This window comes from Nerophis lumbriciformis, linkage group LG17 (assembly GCF_033978685.3).
Source record: "Nerophis lumbriciformis linkage group LG17, RoL_Nlum_v2.1, whole genome shotgun sequence".
Classification (NCBI taxonomy): Eukaryota; Metazoa; Chordata; class Actinopteri; order Syngnathiformes; family Syngnathidae; genus Nerophis; species Nerophis lumbriciformis.
In genome coordinates, this window is record NC_084564.2 from 10,356,474 (window position 1) to 10,372,500 (window position 16,027).

General features: G+C 41.1%; 3 protein-coding genes across 9 annotated transcripts in view; 2 read left to right on the forward strand and 1 right to left on the reverse strand.

Moving 5' to 3' along the window:
* The window catches only part of cdon (cell adhesion associated, oncogene regulated), a 236,013-nt gene extending 230,052 nt beyond the window's left edge, over positions 1 to 5,961 (forward strand). For all 6 annotated transcript variants that reach the window (XM_061972414.2, XM_061972413.1, XM_061972415.1 and 3 more), the window contains 2 exons: positions 662 to 909; positions 5,792 to 5,961. In XM_061972414.2, coding sequence (XP_061828398.1) covers positions 662 to 909; positions 5,792 to 5,928 — 385 coding nt within the window. In that variant the 3' untranslated portion in view covers positions 5,929 to 5,961. The remainder of the gene's footprint in view (positions 1 to 661; positions 910 to 5,791) is intronic.
* Positions 5,962 to 7,441: 1,480 nt separating this feature from the next.
* The window catches only part of LOC140679496 (V-set and immunoglobulin domain-containing protein 10-like 2), an 18,993-nt gene continuing 10,407 nt past the window's right edge, over positions 7,442 to 16,027 (reverse strand). Inside the window, exons 3-4 of the mRNA XM_072914979.1 lie at positions 15,374 to 15,557; positions 7,442 to 8,000 (exon numbers count right to left, since the gene is read on the reverse strand). Of these exons, the coding sequence (XP_072771080.1) occupies positions 7,627 to 8,000; positions 15,374 to 15,527 (528 nt within the window). The 5' untranslated portion in view covers positions 15,528 to 15,557 and the 3' untranslated portion in view covers positions 7,442 to 7,626. The remainder of the gene's footprint in view (positions 8,001 to 15,373; positions 15,558 to 16,027) is intronic.
* The window catches only part of bcl9l (bcl9 like), a 76,787-nt gene continuing 68,208 nt past the window's right edge, over positions 7,449 to 16,027 (forward strand). The window contains exon 1 of one of the 2 annotated variants that reach the window (XM_061972422.2): positions 7,449 to 7,467. The gene's annotated coding sequence lies outside the window, so the exon portion shown is untranslated. Of the gene's footprint in view, positions 7,468 to 10,769; positions 10,789 to 16,027 lie in introns of those variants that run through there. The other variant, XM_072914978.1, reaches the window with a different exon arrangement.

Below are 16,027 nucleotides of genomic sequence, written 5' to 3' on the forward strand. Positions count from 1 at the left end.
TGTTTTTGTGCATTACTTCTTGCCGTCGTCATTAAACGAACAGGTTACTCGGTTTTTGAGTAGTTTGTTTCGCAACATACTTTTTACTTTTACTCAAGTAAATATTTTGTTGACTACTCCTTACTTTTACTTGAGTAATAAATCTCTAGAGTAACAGTACTCTTACTTGAGTACAATTTCTGGCTACTCTACCCACCTCTGTTTGTTATTATAGAAAACAACACACCTATTTTCTTCTAAACAAAATTTGTTTGCTAATGCAACAAATTCAACTTTTAATATTTATGTACCACGTCTTATCCAATATGGCGGCGGCGACGACGTACCTCACTTTCAAACGTTCAACAAAGAAGAGTCCACTTGTGTCGTCGTTCTCCATTGTGTGACCACTTTGTCACCGGGCTCCTGTTTGTGTGCTGAAGAGCGGTCGGCGTCACGGTTTACTCGGCGTGCTCTCAGTCGTGCGAGTCCTGCTAACGAGCTTCCTGTTTGTTTACCAGCTGGTGGTGGCGTTGGAGTCGTGTATAACGGGAAGAGTGACAAAAACCTGATGCAGCTTTTAGAATCAAAGTGTTTACATGCCAGCTTGCATCTTTGAAACAAGTCCAACCACAACACACACACACACACACACACTTCTGATATCCTGGTGTCTGTGCAGGTGTTACAACACGACCAACGGCACCCTCTGTGGCGGCGCCCTCACGCATCGAGCGGCGCCTTGCCCTCAGCAGGACGGCCTGGAGATGGTCCCTCTAGGACGGACGCCATCGTCGCCCTGCCCCCGGCGCCGCGCCGACGAGCGTGAAGGCGACGCCACGCAGCCGCCGCCCGATGAACACAAAGAGTCCTCGCCTCCGCCACATTCGTGTTGTCTGGTCGGGGACGACAGACAATGTCACGACACAGGTGGGACAAAACGATCCATCTCATGACTGTGACCTCTAGTGGAGAAATATTGCAACTACATGCTAACCTTTACTGAAATGAAATAAGTTTTAATGAATGAAATAAGTTTATTTCGGTCATATAATCAACCATCAAACCATTAATTATGTTGTGTGAGCAGTTTAACGGTACAGATGTTTATACATATTTAACAATCATACACATTTACACACGAAAATAATATAAAAAGAATGACCGAAAAAGGAATAGGCTGAAGCCAAAGCTTAAATTTGCCTATCCTATACCTTCACTGAAAATAAGATTGCCTGGAACATCAACGTTAAAAAAAAAAAATCAATAGAATGAAAGTAATTGTTACTATATTTTATAATTTTCAATTATTTCAATGTTTTCTTAAACATTAACAAAGAAGTACATGTCTTCAACTCATCACTGAGCTTGTTCCACCATTTAACTCCTAAAACTGAAATACATTTATATTTTATATTCCTTCTTACTCAATATCCCCGTAAATTATAGTTTTCTCCTGTTAAGAATACAAGCTGGAAGGCTGTTGTTCTTTACTCCAAACATCATTTCCATTGTTTTTAAAAACACAATATCTGAAAATTTTAACACATTAGAACTTATAAATAATGAATTGGTTTGTTCATAGGAGCACGCTTTGTTTATTATTCTAATTACCCTTTTTTGGAGTTTAATTAAGGCAACGTGGGCCCCCCCTCCTTTTATTAAAATATGAAGATAAGAAAAATAGCAGCCGAAAAAATAAATTTTATTCCATTTTCAATTAAATTACTTTTTTTTTTTTTTAATTAAATTACATTTAAATAAAGATAAAATCAAATGTGAATAAATACATTTTGAATTCAATTTTAGATTTTTTTTTAAATGAAATTGTAATTTAAAAAAAATAGAATATCAAATAATATATTTTAAATTCGATTTTAAATTGTTTTTAAAATTAAATATAATCCATCCATCCATGCATTTTCTACCGCTTGTCCCTTTTGGGGTCGCGGGGGTGTGCTGGAGGCTATCTCAGCCTCATTCGGGCGGAAGGCGGGCTACACCATGGACAAGTCGCCACCTCATCGCAGATTAAATACAATGTTAAAAAAATTATTAAAATGATCACAAAAGGATTTTTACAAATAAAATGTCATGAACATTTTTTTTATTGTATTAAAATAAGTACAATATATTAATTATACAATATAGTATGTCATGATTATGAAATATTAATGTATAAATACATAGTAGGTGAGGAATCAGACAAAGAGCAGCTGGATGAAAAAGACAAAACGAGGACCCAGATTTCACTCGCCCGGACTCGGGTCACCGGCGCCCCCCTCTGGAGCCAGGCCCGGAGTTGGGGCACGATGGCGAGCGCCTGGTGGCCGGGTCTGTCCCCATGGGGCCCGGTCGGGCACAGCCCGAAGAGGCAACGTGGGTCCCCCCTCCAATGGGCTCACCACTCATGGGAGGGGTCATAGAAGTCGGGTGCGATGTGAGCTGGGTGGCAGCCGAAGGCAGGGCACTTGGAGGTCCGATCCTCGGCTACAGAAGCTCTTGGGACGTGGAACGTCACCTCGCTGGGGGGGGGAAGGAGCCTGAGCTAGTGCACGAGGTGGAGAAGTTCCGGCTGGATATAGTCGGACTCACTTCGACGCCAAGCAAGGGCTCTGGAACCAGTTCTCTGGAGAGGGGCTGGACTCTCTTCCACACTGGCGTTGCCAGCAGTGAGAGGCGACGCTCAAAGCCTGCACGTTGGAGTTCAATCCAGTAGACGAGAGGGTAGCTTCCCTCCGCCTTCGGGTGAGGGCACGGGTCCTGACTGTTGTTTGTGCTTACGCACCAAACAGCAGCTCAGAGTACCCACCCTTTTTGGATTCACTCGAGGGAGTACTGGAAAGTGCTCCCTCTGGTGGTTCCCTTGTTCTACTGGGGGACTTCAACGCTCATGTTGGCAACGACAGTGAAACCTGGAGAGGCGTGATTGGGAAGAATGGCCGCCCGGATCTGAACCCGAGTGGTGTTTTGTTACTGGACTTTTGTGCCCGTCACAGATTGTCGATAACAAACATAAGGGTGTCCATATGTGCACTTGGCACCAGGACACCCTAGGCCGCAGTTCCATGATCGACTTTGTAGTTGTGTCATCGGATTTGTGGCCTCATGTTTTGGACACTCGGGTGAAGAGAGGGGCGGAGCTTTCTACCGATCCCCGCCTGGTGGTGAGTTGGCTGCGATGGTGGGGGAGGATGCCGGACAGACCTGGCAGGCCCTAACGCATTGTGAGGGTTTGCTGGGAACGTCTGGCAGAGTCTCCTGTCAGAGAGAGTTTCAATTCTCACCTCCGGAAGAACTTTGAACATGTCAGGAGGGAGGCGCTGGACATTGAGTCCGAGTGGACCATGTTCCTTGTGATGTCCAACATTGCGTGGACATCGGGGGCGGTACCTCTGGATTAGCAGACTGGGGTGGTGGTTCCTCTCTTTAAGAAGGGGAACCGGTGGTTGTGTTCAGACTCCTCAGTCTTCCTGGTAAGGTCTATTCAGGTGTACTGGAGAGGAGGCTACGCCGGATAGTCGAACCTCGGATTCAGGAGGAACAGTGCGAGTTTCGTCCTGGTCGTGGAACTGTGGACCAGCTCTATACTCTCGGCAGGGTCCTTGAGGGTTCATGGGAGTTTGCCCAACCAGTCTACTCTATTGTCGAGGCTGCCGATTGGAGCTGTGGCCGCAAGGTAGTTGGTGCCTGTCGTGGCGGTAATCCTAGAACCCGATGGTGGACACCGGCGGTGGGGGATGCCGTCAAGCTGAAGAAGGAGTCCAATCGGGTCCTTTTGGCTCATAGGACTCCGGAGGCAGCGGTCATGTACAGACAGGCCAAGCGGTGTGCGGCTTCAGCGGTCGCGGAGGCAAAAACTCGGACATGGGAGGAGTTCGAGGAAGCCATGGAAAACAACTTCCGGGTGGCTTCGAAGCGATTCATGACCACCATCCGACACCTCAGGAAGGGGAAGCAGTGCAGTATCAACACCGTGTATGGTGAGGATGGTGTTCTGCTGACCTCGACTGCGGATGTTGAAGATCTGTGGAGGGAATACTTCGAAGACCTCCTCAATCCCACCTACACGTCTTCCTTTGAGGAAGCAGTGCCTGGGGAATCTGTGGTGAGTTCTCTTATTTCTGGGGCTGAGGTTGCCGAGGTAGTCAGGAAGCTCCTCGGTGGCAAGGCCCCGGGGGTGGATGAGATCCGCCCGGAGTTCCTTAAGGCTCTGGATGCTGTGGGGCTGTCTTGGTTGACAAGACTCGGCAACATTGCGTGGACATCGGGGACGGTACCTCTGGATTAGCAGACTGGGGTGTTGGTTCCTCTCTTTAAGAAGGGGAACCGGTGGTTGTGTTCAGACTCCTCAGTCTTCCTGGTAAGGTCTATTCAGGTGTACTGGAGAGGAGGCTACGCCGGATAGTCGAACCTCGGATTCAGGAGGAACAGTGCGAGTTTCGTCCTGGTCGTGGAACTGTGGACCAGCTCTATACTCTCGGCAGAGTCCTCTGGAGTTTGCCCAACCAGTCTACATGTGCTTTGTGGACTTGGAGAAGGCATTCGACCGTGTTCCACGGGAAGTCCTGTGGGGAGTGCTCAGAGAGTATGGGGTACCGGACTGTCTGATTGTGGCGGTCCGCTCCCTGTATGATCAGTGTCAGAGCTTGGTCCGCATTGCCGGCAGTAAGTCGGACACGTTTCCAGTGAGGGTTGGACTCCGCCAAGGCTGCCCTTTGTCACCCATTCTGTTCATAACCTATATGGACAGAATTTATAGGCGCAGTCAGGGCGTTGAGACATTCTCATCCTCACCTATGGTCGCGAGCTTTGGGTTATGACCGAAAGGACAAGATCAGGGTTACAAGCGGTCAAAATGAGTTTCCTCCGTCGGGTGGTGGAGCTCTCCCTTAGAGATAAGGTGAGAAGCTCAAAGCTAAGTCGTTGCTCCTCCACATCGAGAGAAGCCAGATGAGGTGGTTCGGGCATCTGGTCAGGATGCCACACGAACGCCTCCGTGGGGAGGTGTTTAGGGCACATCCGACTGGTAGGAGGCCACGGGGAAGACCCAGGACACGTTGGGAGCACTATGGCTCTCAGCTGGCCTGGGAACGCCTCGGGATCCCCCAGGAAGAGCTGGAGGAAGTGGCTGGGGAGAGGGAAGTCTGGGCTTCCCTGCTTCGGCTGCTGCCCCCGCGACCAGACCTCGGATAAGCGGAAGAAGATGGATGGATGGATGGATACATAGAATATAAAATGATATTATGTAATTAAAAAATTTATTATTTGAATATAATTTAATATATTTTACAATTAACACATTTAAAACAAAATGTAGTTTAAAAAAATATTTGAATAAACATGAAATTTATTTTGTAATAAAATAATATTTGATATGAAATTAATGAATTTTTATAATATTAGAGTTCTAAATAATCATATTTCTCAATGATATAGTTTAAATAAATTATGTATAATTACTTTATGCTATATCACAATTTGTGATTGAATATAATTGAATGTGCATTACATGAAATCAAATATAATAATTTCAATTGAAATATAAATATATCATCAGAAATAAACTAAAGTACAGGATAAATATTTGAATAGAAAAATATGCGTGAAAATATTCCTGTATATAAAAAATAGAAAAATATTTTTTGTCCCTGGAGGAGGTAATTATGACCTAATTATTATTTATGGCAGCAGTGATTTTGGGCGGATTGATTGATTGATTATTATATGTAAGCATTTGTCCATGTGACCAGATCAATAATGGTCTTATGAATAGAAAAAGGTGACAACGAGGTGGTTGTGTCCTTGTCAGGTGACCACGTGGACCTCACACACCAGGAAGACTCGGTTCTGGTTTGGGACACTTTGGCTCTGCCAGACTTGGACTGTGATGAAAAACCCGGCTGGATCTCTGCTGGTCTGACTGGGGAGCTGATCCAGGAGGTGTGAGGGCGGGGCCATATGCTATGACACGCCCCCTTTTTTAAAAAAACCACGTCGGGAGGAAGGGGCGGAGCTAACGTGGTGACGTCACAAACAGGAACTAAGAGGACCTGAGAGTCGTGACGCTGGACATGAAAAAAAGACTTGACATGACTTATTTATTTTTTTCTAGTAGTCAAATCTTATTTCATATGAATGTATCTTTCTGAGAACAAAGGCGCTCTTTTATATTATTTATGCTTTTTTTTTTTTGTGGCTTTTTGGCTTTTAGCGATGTAAAGTTTTGTAATAATATAAAGAGAAGATATGGAAGAGTAAACACGCTTTTTCCTTTTTATAGAAAAGTCTTATGTATTTTGTGTGTGTGTGTGTGTGTGTGTGTGTGTGTGTGTGTGTGTGTGTGTGTGTGCATGTGCGTGCAGTATAGTAGAAGTATTTTTTTACAATTTCTTATCAATTTTTTCTAATATTTTTAATTGAATAAAAATGTTATTAATTTTCATTACATTTAATTTCATACTTAATTATTACATTAAATTTGAAATTAAATGTAAAATAATAATAATAATGGATTACATTTGTAACGCACTTTACATTTGTTAAAATCTCAAAGTGCTACCAAAGTATAAAAATAATTTAAAAAAATAAAAATGGAAAGTTAGAATATATAATGAAAAAATTAAATAGAAATGAAATCATGACACACACTAGATGTAAAACAGAAACAAATAAAAAAATAGAAATAAAGGCATGAAAGTACTGGATAAAACAGATAGGCAAGCAGCGTATTTAAAAACAAGAAAGCAGAGTAATTAGATAAAAACAAAGAAACTAATTGAAGTTTTTAATGGATTAAAAGTTAACATTTAATTGAACTTGACTTAATGTTCACTGCATTAAATGAAATAATACACATAAAAAATCTCTTTATAGAGATAAAAGTGTTGGGAAGTATTTTCTTTTACAAGGTATTAATTATGATGCTTGACATTTTTTTTCTTTGTAAGGGCAAAAACATTTGTACTTATTGAATGAATATTAAGTGACGTTTTGTTACAATTAATTTCCTATTTAATTTAGAAAACAAAACCAGTCTCCACAAAACACTACAAAGCGTGTAAAAGTAATACAGAAACACCCCTCACTAAAATTGCTCTAATATAATTTAAGGTATTATTTGTATTGCAATATTTCACTGCTGTAATACCAGGGAGTACATTCAAAGGTGGAAGTGATCGGGGAGTTCTTTCAAAACAAATGTCCCATAATAAACATCATAAAGTCTTAAAGCGACAGTACCTGCTTAAAAAAAAACAACCGAATCAAACTCAAGTCTCTTGACAAGTGGAATAAACATTTCAGGGTGTCCCAAGTTGCCAGAGTGTGAGGTAAGGAGGAGGAGTTTTGTCCCTCCAGGGATGCCGTAGTGCTGTGACGTAAGAGGTCTATAAGTGGGGGTTGTTGAAGAAGGTGTGTGAAGATGACATTAAAAGAAGTGGTGGAGACCGGACCTGCTCTCATGACTCCCATTTATTATTTTATCAGGTAAGTACACAGAATATGCGAACCCAGGACAGTCGAAAGCTTTACTACTTTATTCTCATTTTAGCATCCGCTCGGTTAAAAAAGTCAAACACTGGAAACGATTTTATTTCCGCTTTCTAGTCTGATGACGTCATCGCGGCGGTTTTTTTGTTTTTTTTATTATCTGCGTCCTGATTGGCGGACATCCAGCCGCGTGGAGTAGAAGACCACCCTGGCTCCTCCCCCCACGTGGTAGAGGGCCTGGCAGGTGTACGTGCCCGCCGCCTCCTCGCGCACGCCCTCTATGACCAGCGCGCACGTATCGGCGGGCACGAGCACGCGGCCGGGGCCGCCGGGCCGCGCCTGCACCTTGGCGCCGTGCTCGTCCGCGTAGACCAGCGCCACGTTGTTGTCCGAGCCGGACCGCGTGAAGCCCCAGATGAAGACGGAGGGCGGCGTGGCGCCGCAGTCCAGGCGGACCGAGCCTCCGGTGCTCGCCGTGGCGTTGGCGCCGCGGTACTCCACCTCCTCCTCCGCCTCCGCGTCCGGTAGCGCTGAAAAGAAATCATGTCAATTTGACAAGAATAGAAGAATGTCCGAGTGGCCACCAGAGGGCGCCACAGTTGACATGCTGTTGATGTTCTTCATTAGGATTATTAAGCAGAAATGTCGTGCCTAAACTCCCACCTGGCCACTAGAGGGCGTATTTTTTTTTTTTTTTTTAATTTTGTAAATCCTGGGAAAATAAAAATAATAAATGCGGGATCAAATTAAATGACTTTTTAGATTTAAAAAAATGTTCAGCACAAAATTTAGATGTGAATGTTATTTATTAAAAACATTCATTTGAATGCAGTAAAACTAGCGTCGGCTGCCTGCTTTCTAAAATGGAAATGAACGACAAAATATAATTAGTGCTGTCAAACGATTTAAATCATACTTGCCAACCCTCCCGGATTTTCCGGGCGACTCCCGAAATTCCGCGCCTCTCCCGAAAACCTCCCGGGACAAATTTTCTCCCGAAAATCTCCCAAAATTCAGGCGGACTCAGGTCCTCCACAATATAAAAAAGCGTACCTGCCCAATCACGTTATAACTATAGAATGATGGAGGGCGAGTTCTTGGTTTCTTATGTGGGTTTATTGTTAGGCAGTTTCATTAACGTCCTCCCAGCGTGGCAACAACACACAACAACAGCAGCAGCATTCACTTTTTTGTATACCGTAAAGCAGTTCGTCTGCCGTAAACAGCAATGTTGTGACACTCTTAAACAGGACAATACTGCCATCTAGTGTATTTGATGAAAGCACTTTTGTGCGTGCCACACATCAATGCATCATCAGAGAGGGTGTTCAGCATGGTTAGAAAAATAGTGACAGAGAATAGAACAAGGATGGACAATTCAACCCTTAACTCAACAATGAGTAGATGAGTGTTATGTGTGTGTATATGTGTAAATAAATGAACACTGAAATTCAAGTATTTATTTTATATATATATATATATATATATATATATATATATAATAAAATAAATATATATATGTATATATATATATATATATATATATATATATATATATAATAAAATAAATATATATATGTATATATATATATATATATATATATATCAAATCAAATCAACTTTATTTATAAAGCACATTTAAAATTTACCACAGGGGTAGCCAAAGTGCTGTACAATGGGCAGGTTAAAAGATAAAACGAGTACCGAGCAAACACAACACAACACAAACAGAACACGATAAAAAATAAATAAATAAAATAGAATAAATATATATATATATATATATATATATATATATATGAAATACTTGACTTGGTGAATTCTAGCTGTAAATATACTCCTCCCCTTTTAGCCACGCCCCCAACCACGTCCCCGTCCCACCCCGACCACGCCCACCCCCTCCCCCCACCTCCCGAAATCGGAGGTCTCAAGGTTGGCTAGTATGATTTAAATATTTAACTGCGGTTAATCAAATTGTGTCCATAGTTAACTCATAATAATAATAATAATATATTTTATTTGTAAAAAGCACTTTACATTGAGTAAACAACCTCAAAGTGCTAGTGTATTAAAAAATACAAGATAATTAAAAAAAACAACTAGAACAGCCAAATAGCTAAAACTAGTATGCATATATCTAGAGGGTAAAAGGAGCTGCTTTTTACCTTATCTCGTTTCAGTAATAGTAATAAAAAAAACTACTCAGTGGCCTAGAGTGTCCGCCCTGAGATCGGTAGGTTGTGAGTTCAAACCCCGGCCGAGTCATACCAAAGACTATAAAAATGGGAGCCATTACCTCCCTGCTTGGCAGTCAGCGTCAAGGGTTGGAATTGGGGGTTAAATCACCAAAAATGATTCCCGGGCGGGGCACCGCTGCTGCCCACTGCTCCCCTCACCTCCCAGGGGGTGAACAAGGGTGATGGGTCAAATGCAGAGAATAATTTCGCCACGCCTAGTGTGTGTGTGTGTGAGACAATCATTGGTACTTTAACTTTAACTTTACTTTAATTAGAAAAAATCCCAGCCAAAAAAAAAATCCCATTCAAATGCATTGGATTTGGATGAGTTTTTTTTTCTAAGTACAGAAACGAAAGAGGGTAAAAGGAGCTGCTTTTTACCTTCTCTCGTTTCAGTACTTAGAAAAAATCCCAGCCAAAAAAAAAAAATCCCATTCAAATGCATTGGATTAAGAAGGGTTTTTAAGCCTTTTTTAAAAGCATCCACAGTCTGTGGTGCCCTCAGGAGGTCAGGGAGAGCGTTCCACAGACTGGGAGCGGCGGAGCAGAAAGCCCGGTCTCCCATTGTTCGTAGCTTTGTCCTCGGAGGTTGGAGGAGGCTAGCCTGTCCGGAGCGGAGGTGTCGTGTGGAGGATTTGGGAGTGAGCAGTTCTTTGAGGTAGAGGGGGCCATTTCCATCATTGATTGTACGCAATCAATCACAAACATAATATTTGTATCTTTACCAAGTGTACCTAATCAGAATGTTCACTGAACAATTTATTTGATTTATGCACTTTTATTGATTTAATAAATGGATTTATTTTACATTTTTATTCAGTATAATGCACACAAACACACTTTTAATCGCGCGATTAAAATAAACGTTTAACTTGTTCACTTTGACGGCCCAAATAATATCATAATTCACATTTGTTACTTTTTATCGCAGTCTATTTTCAAACAAAAACGCATTGAAATTCACACTTTAGCTCGACTCAGTCCTGTTACCTCGCACCAAATAGTGGAATTTTCCACAGGTCACATGATCCACAGGAAGTTGCATCATTCACGTCCTCTGCGGGCCGTGAGAAGAACGGACGTGTGTTCGCGTTTTTATTTTGATGTCAATTTGATCGTGTTTCACTGCGATGGAGGAAGTTCAGTCCTGTTGCGTAATTATTGTTTTTATTTCATTAGTGGAATGACTGTAATGTGTTTAGTGTTGTTAGCATAAACCTCATTATGCTATAATTCATATGTTTGCTGAATATATGCTCACAACTCACTCCTGTTACTTTCAGTCATGTTACCTTAAATTATATGTTAATGTCATTTGTTATGCTGTTAGCATAAATACCATGTGGCTGTATTTTATGTTATTGCTAATTTTATGCTAAAAACTCACTCTTGCTACTTTCAGTCCTGTTATCTAAAATCATATTTTAATGTGTTTAGTGTCAACAATCTTTTCCCCGCATAAACATCATTCTGCTATAATTCATATATTTGCTAATTCTATGCTAAAACTCACTCCTGTTACTTTCAGTCCTGCTACCTGAAATTATATTTTATAATCATATAATATATATCACCGACGGTAATGTTTTGGTATCAACATGCTGTTGGCATACATGTAATGTGGCTATTTTTTATATACAGGTAAAAGCCAGTAAATTAGAATATTTTGAAAAACTTGATTTATTTCAGTAATTGCATTCAAAAGGTGTAACTTGTACATTATATTTATTCATTGCACACAGACTGATGCATTCAAATGTTTATTTCATTTAATTTTGATGATTTGAAGTGGCAACAAATGAAAATCCAAAATTCCGTGTGTCACAAAATTAGAATATTACTTAAGGCTAATACAAAAAAGGGATTTTTAGAAATGTTGGCCAACTGAAAAGTATGAAAATGAAAAATATGAGCATGTACAATACTCAATACTTGGTTGGAGCTCCTTTTGCCTCAATTACTGCGTTAATGCGGCGTGGCATGGAGTCGATGAGTTTCTGGCACTGCTCAGGTGTTATGAGAGCCCAGGTTGCTCTGATAGTGGCCTTCAACTCTTCTGCGTTTTTGGGTCTGGCATTCTGCATCTTCCTTTTCACAATACCCCACAGATTTTCTATGGGGCTAAGGTCAGGGGAGTTGGCGGGCCAATTTAGAACAGAAATACCATGGTCCGTAAACCAGGCACGGGTAGATTTTGCGCTGTGTGCAGGCGCCAAGTCCTGTTGGAACTTGAAATCTCCATCTCCATAGAGCAGGTCAGCAGCAGGAAGCATGAAGTGCTCTAAAACTTGCTGGTAGACGGCTGCGTTGACCCTGGATCTCAGGAAACAGAGTGGACCGACACCAGCAGATGACATGGCACCCCAAACCATCACTGATGGTGGAAACTTTACACTAGACTTCAGGCAACGTGGATTCTGTGCCTCTCCTGTCTTCCTCCAGACTCTGGGACCTCGATTTCCAAAGGAAATGCAAAATTTGCATGGTAAGGTGATGGTTTGGGGTGCCATGTCATCTGCTGGTGTCGGTCCACTCTGTTTCCTGAGATCCAGGGTCAACGCAGCCGTCTACCAGCAAGTTTTAGAGCACTTCATGCTTCCTGCTGCTGACCTGCTCTATGGAGATGGAGATTTCAAGTTCCAACAGGACTTGGCGCCTGCACACAGCGCAAAATCTACCCGTGCCTGGTTTACGGACCATGGTATTTCTGTTCTAAATTGGCCCGCCAACTCCCCTGACCTTAGCCCCATAGAAAATCTGTGGGGTATTGTGAAAAGGAAGATGCAGAATGCCAGACCCAAAAACGCAGAAGAGTTGAAGGCCACTATCAGAGCAACCTGGGCTCTCATAACACCTGAGCAGTGCCAGAAACTCATCGACTCCATGCCACGCCGCATTAACGCAGTAATTGAGGCAAAAGGAGCTCCAACCAAGTATTGAGTATTGTACATGCTCATATTTTTCATTTTCATACTTTTCAGTTGGCCAACATTTCTAAAAATCCCTTTTTTGTATTAGCCTTAAGTAATATTCTAATTTTGTGACACACGGAATTTTGGATTTTCATTTGTTGCCACTTCAAATCATCAAAATTAAATGAAATAAACATTTGAATGCATCAGTCTGTGTGCAATGAATAAATATAATGTACAAGTTACACCTTTTGAATGCAATTACTGAAATAAATCAAGTTTTTCAAAATATTCTAATTTACTGGCTTTTACCTGTAGTTGCTAATATTATGCTAAAAACTCACTCCTGTTACTTTCAGTATTGTTACCTAAAATTATATTTTGATGTCATTTGTTGATAGGATGTCCGATAATGACTTTTTGCCGATATCCGATATTCCGATATTGTCCAACTCTTTAATTACCGATACTGATATCAACCGATACCGATATCAACCGATACTGATATATACAGTCGTGGAATTAACACATTATTATGCCTAATTTGGACAACCAGGTATGGTGAAGATAAGGTCCTTTTTAGATAAAAAAAAATAAATAAAAAAATAAGATAAATAAATTAAAAACATTTTCTTGAATAAAAAAGAAAGTAAAACAATATAAAAACAGTTACATAGAAACTATATAATGTAGGAACCACAATATTAATAACAGAAAGAAACAACCCTTTTGTGTGAATGAGTGTAAATGGGGGAGGGAGGTTTTTTGGGTTGGTGCACTAATTGTAAGTGTATCTTGTGTTTTTTATGTTATTTTAATTAAAAAAATAAAATTAAAAAAGGGTGTGAATAATTTACTGACTTTAAAATTGTACTGTTTCGACTTGCACTTTTTTCTGTCTATTTGAAAATGCCAATAAAAAAAAGTTGGGGAAAAAACAAACAAAACAAAAAAAAACCCAAAAAAACGATACCGATAATAAAAAAAACGATACCGATAATTTTCGATATTACATTTTAAAGCATTTAATCGACGGTACTGTTTTTGGTATCAACGTGATAGCATAAATATCGTGTGGCTATATTTTATCTAATTGCTAATTCTACGCTAAAAACTCACTCCTGTTACTTAAAATTATATTCTAATGTGTTTAGTGTCAACATGTTAGCATAAATGTAATTCTGCTATAATTAATGTAATGCAGACCTGGGCATTCTGTGGCCCTTTGTGCGTCCCTGTCCGGCCCCCGTGAGGCCAATCATAAATTACAAAATAAATTTACAAAAGTATCTATGTCGAGTGTGCAATACAACGGTGCTGCTTTTGTTTTGAAAAGTGTTATTTGTATTACTTCCGTGTGGACGTATGCTCGTTCGCGATTGTGAGTGAATGTGAACAGCAGCAATCACAAATTACAAAATACATTAAAAAAAAAACATCTATGTCGTGCGCGCAATACAACTGTGCTGCTTTTATTTTGAAAAGTGTTATTTATGGGCGTATGTCCGTGTGTAACCTGTGAGTGAAGGTGCACAGCGACAAGTGATGCCCGGTTACCCCCGAGACGCTAAAAAGAGAAAAGTTGATGACGAATGGCGTGTTTTCAACAAGACATGGACTGCCAAGTATTTCTTTACAGAAATTAAATTTGTGGTACACAGGTTGCTGTGTTTAAAGAATATCATTTGAATCGCCACTATAGGACGAAGCACGAGGAAAAATACTGGAATCTGTCCGATGAAGAGCGCGCAAGGGAGGCTGATGCGTTGATGGTAAAACTGCAAACCCAACAAGGACTTTTTGCCAGATTTTACCCCCCCCAGAGATGCAGCCGTCAGGACAAGTTTCGTCATTTCTCACAAAATCGCCAGAAAAAGTAAGGAGTGCTTATTGGACTCTGTTACGCTGATATGCCCGGAGAAGAGGGGCGCATTTGAGAACATGTCACTCTCCCGACGCACTGTAACGAGGCGGGTTGAGACCATCGCTGGAAACTTGGAGCTTGAGCTGAAGAACACAACTGCCGACTTAGACTGTTTTTCGCTGGCTTTGGATGAGAGCTGCGATGTACGTGACACCGCCCAGCTGCTCATCTTCTTACGTGGGATAACTGCAGACTTTCAAATCACGCAGGAGCTGGCAGCCATGCAGTCAATTAAAGAGACAACCACAGGTAATGACTTGTTCACATAGGTAAATGCGTGTTAGGACTGAAATGGGACAAGCTGGCAGGTGTGACAACAGATGGTTGTCCAAATCTGACGGGGAAAAATGTTGGACTTTTAAAGAGGATGCAGGATAAAGTGACAGAAATTGACATTTTTGCATTGTATCATCAGGAAGTGTTGTGTAAGACAGTGTTAAAAATAAAACCATCAAAAGCAATCTGCTTTTGTAAAAAGTTAAATTACGTTAAATGAAATGATTATTATTATTATTATTTATCTTACGGTATATCAAAAATAATTTGAGCAAAATGTAATTGAAATATTGTCGATGTGGCCCTCCAGCAGTGCTCGGGTTGCTCATGCGGCCCCCGGTAAAAATTAATTGCCCACCCCTGTTCTATGCTTAAAACTCACTCCTGTTACTTTCAGGCCTGTTACTTGTTGACCAACATGCACTCGCACAGCCACACACACCAGGATACATTTACAGCAGTTCAATGTGGTGTAATATTTCCCAGCATGCCTGGCGGTGGTTTTTCAAGGTCAGCACATCGTCAAGGTGAGCAGAATGGTGAAGGAGACTCACCTGGGAGAGGAGGAAGCAGCAGGCAGACGACAATCAAAACTGCGTGAAGAAACATGCTGGAAACGTCCGCTTTTCTTCCTGGCACTCTCGCAGTCAAGCAGGAGGACGTCTCAGAGTCCCCGCTGAAATATTTAGTAGGCTCGGGTGTCGACATGCTAGCTTTTATTCACAGGCTGTGAAACAACTTCACAAGAACATCAAATGTTTATTTTTTTCTCCCCCAAAACACAACAAAAAATAGATACCAATGTTTATATATATATATATATATATATATATATATATATATATATATATATATATATATATATATATATATATATATATATATATATATTAGAGATGTCCGATAATGGCTTTTATGCCGATATTCCAATATTGTCCAACTTTTAATTACCGATTCCGATATCAAGCGATACCGATATATACAGTCGTGGAATGAACACATTATTATGCCTAATTTTGTTGTGATGCCCCGCTGGATGCTTTAAACAATGTAACAAGGTTTTCCAAAATAAATCAACTCCATCCATCCATCCATTTTCTACCTCTTATTCCCTTCGGGGTCGCTGGAGCCTATCTCAGCCACAATCGGGCGGAAGGCGGTGTACACCCTGGACAAGTCGCTACCTCATCACAGGGCCAACACAGATA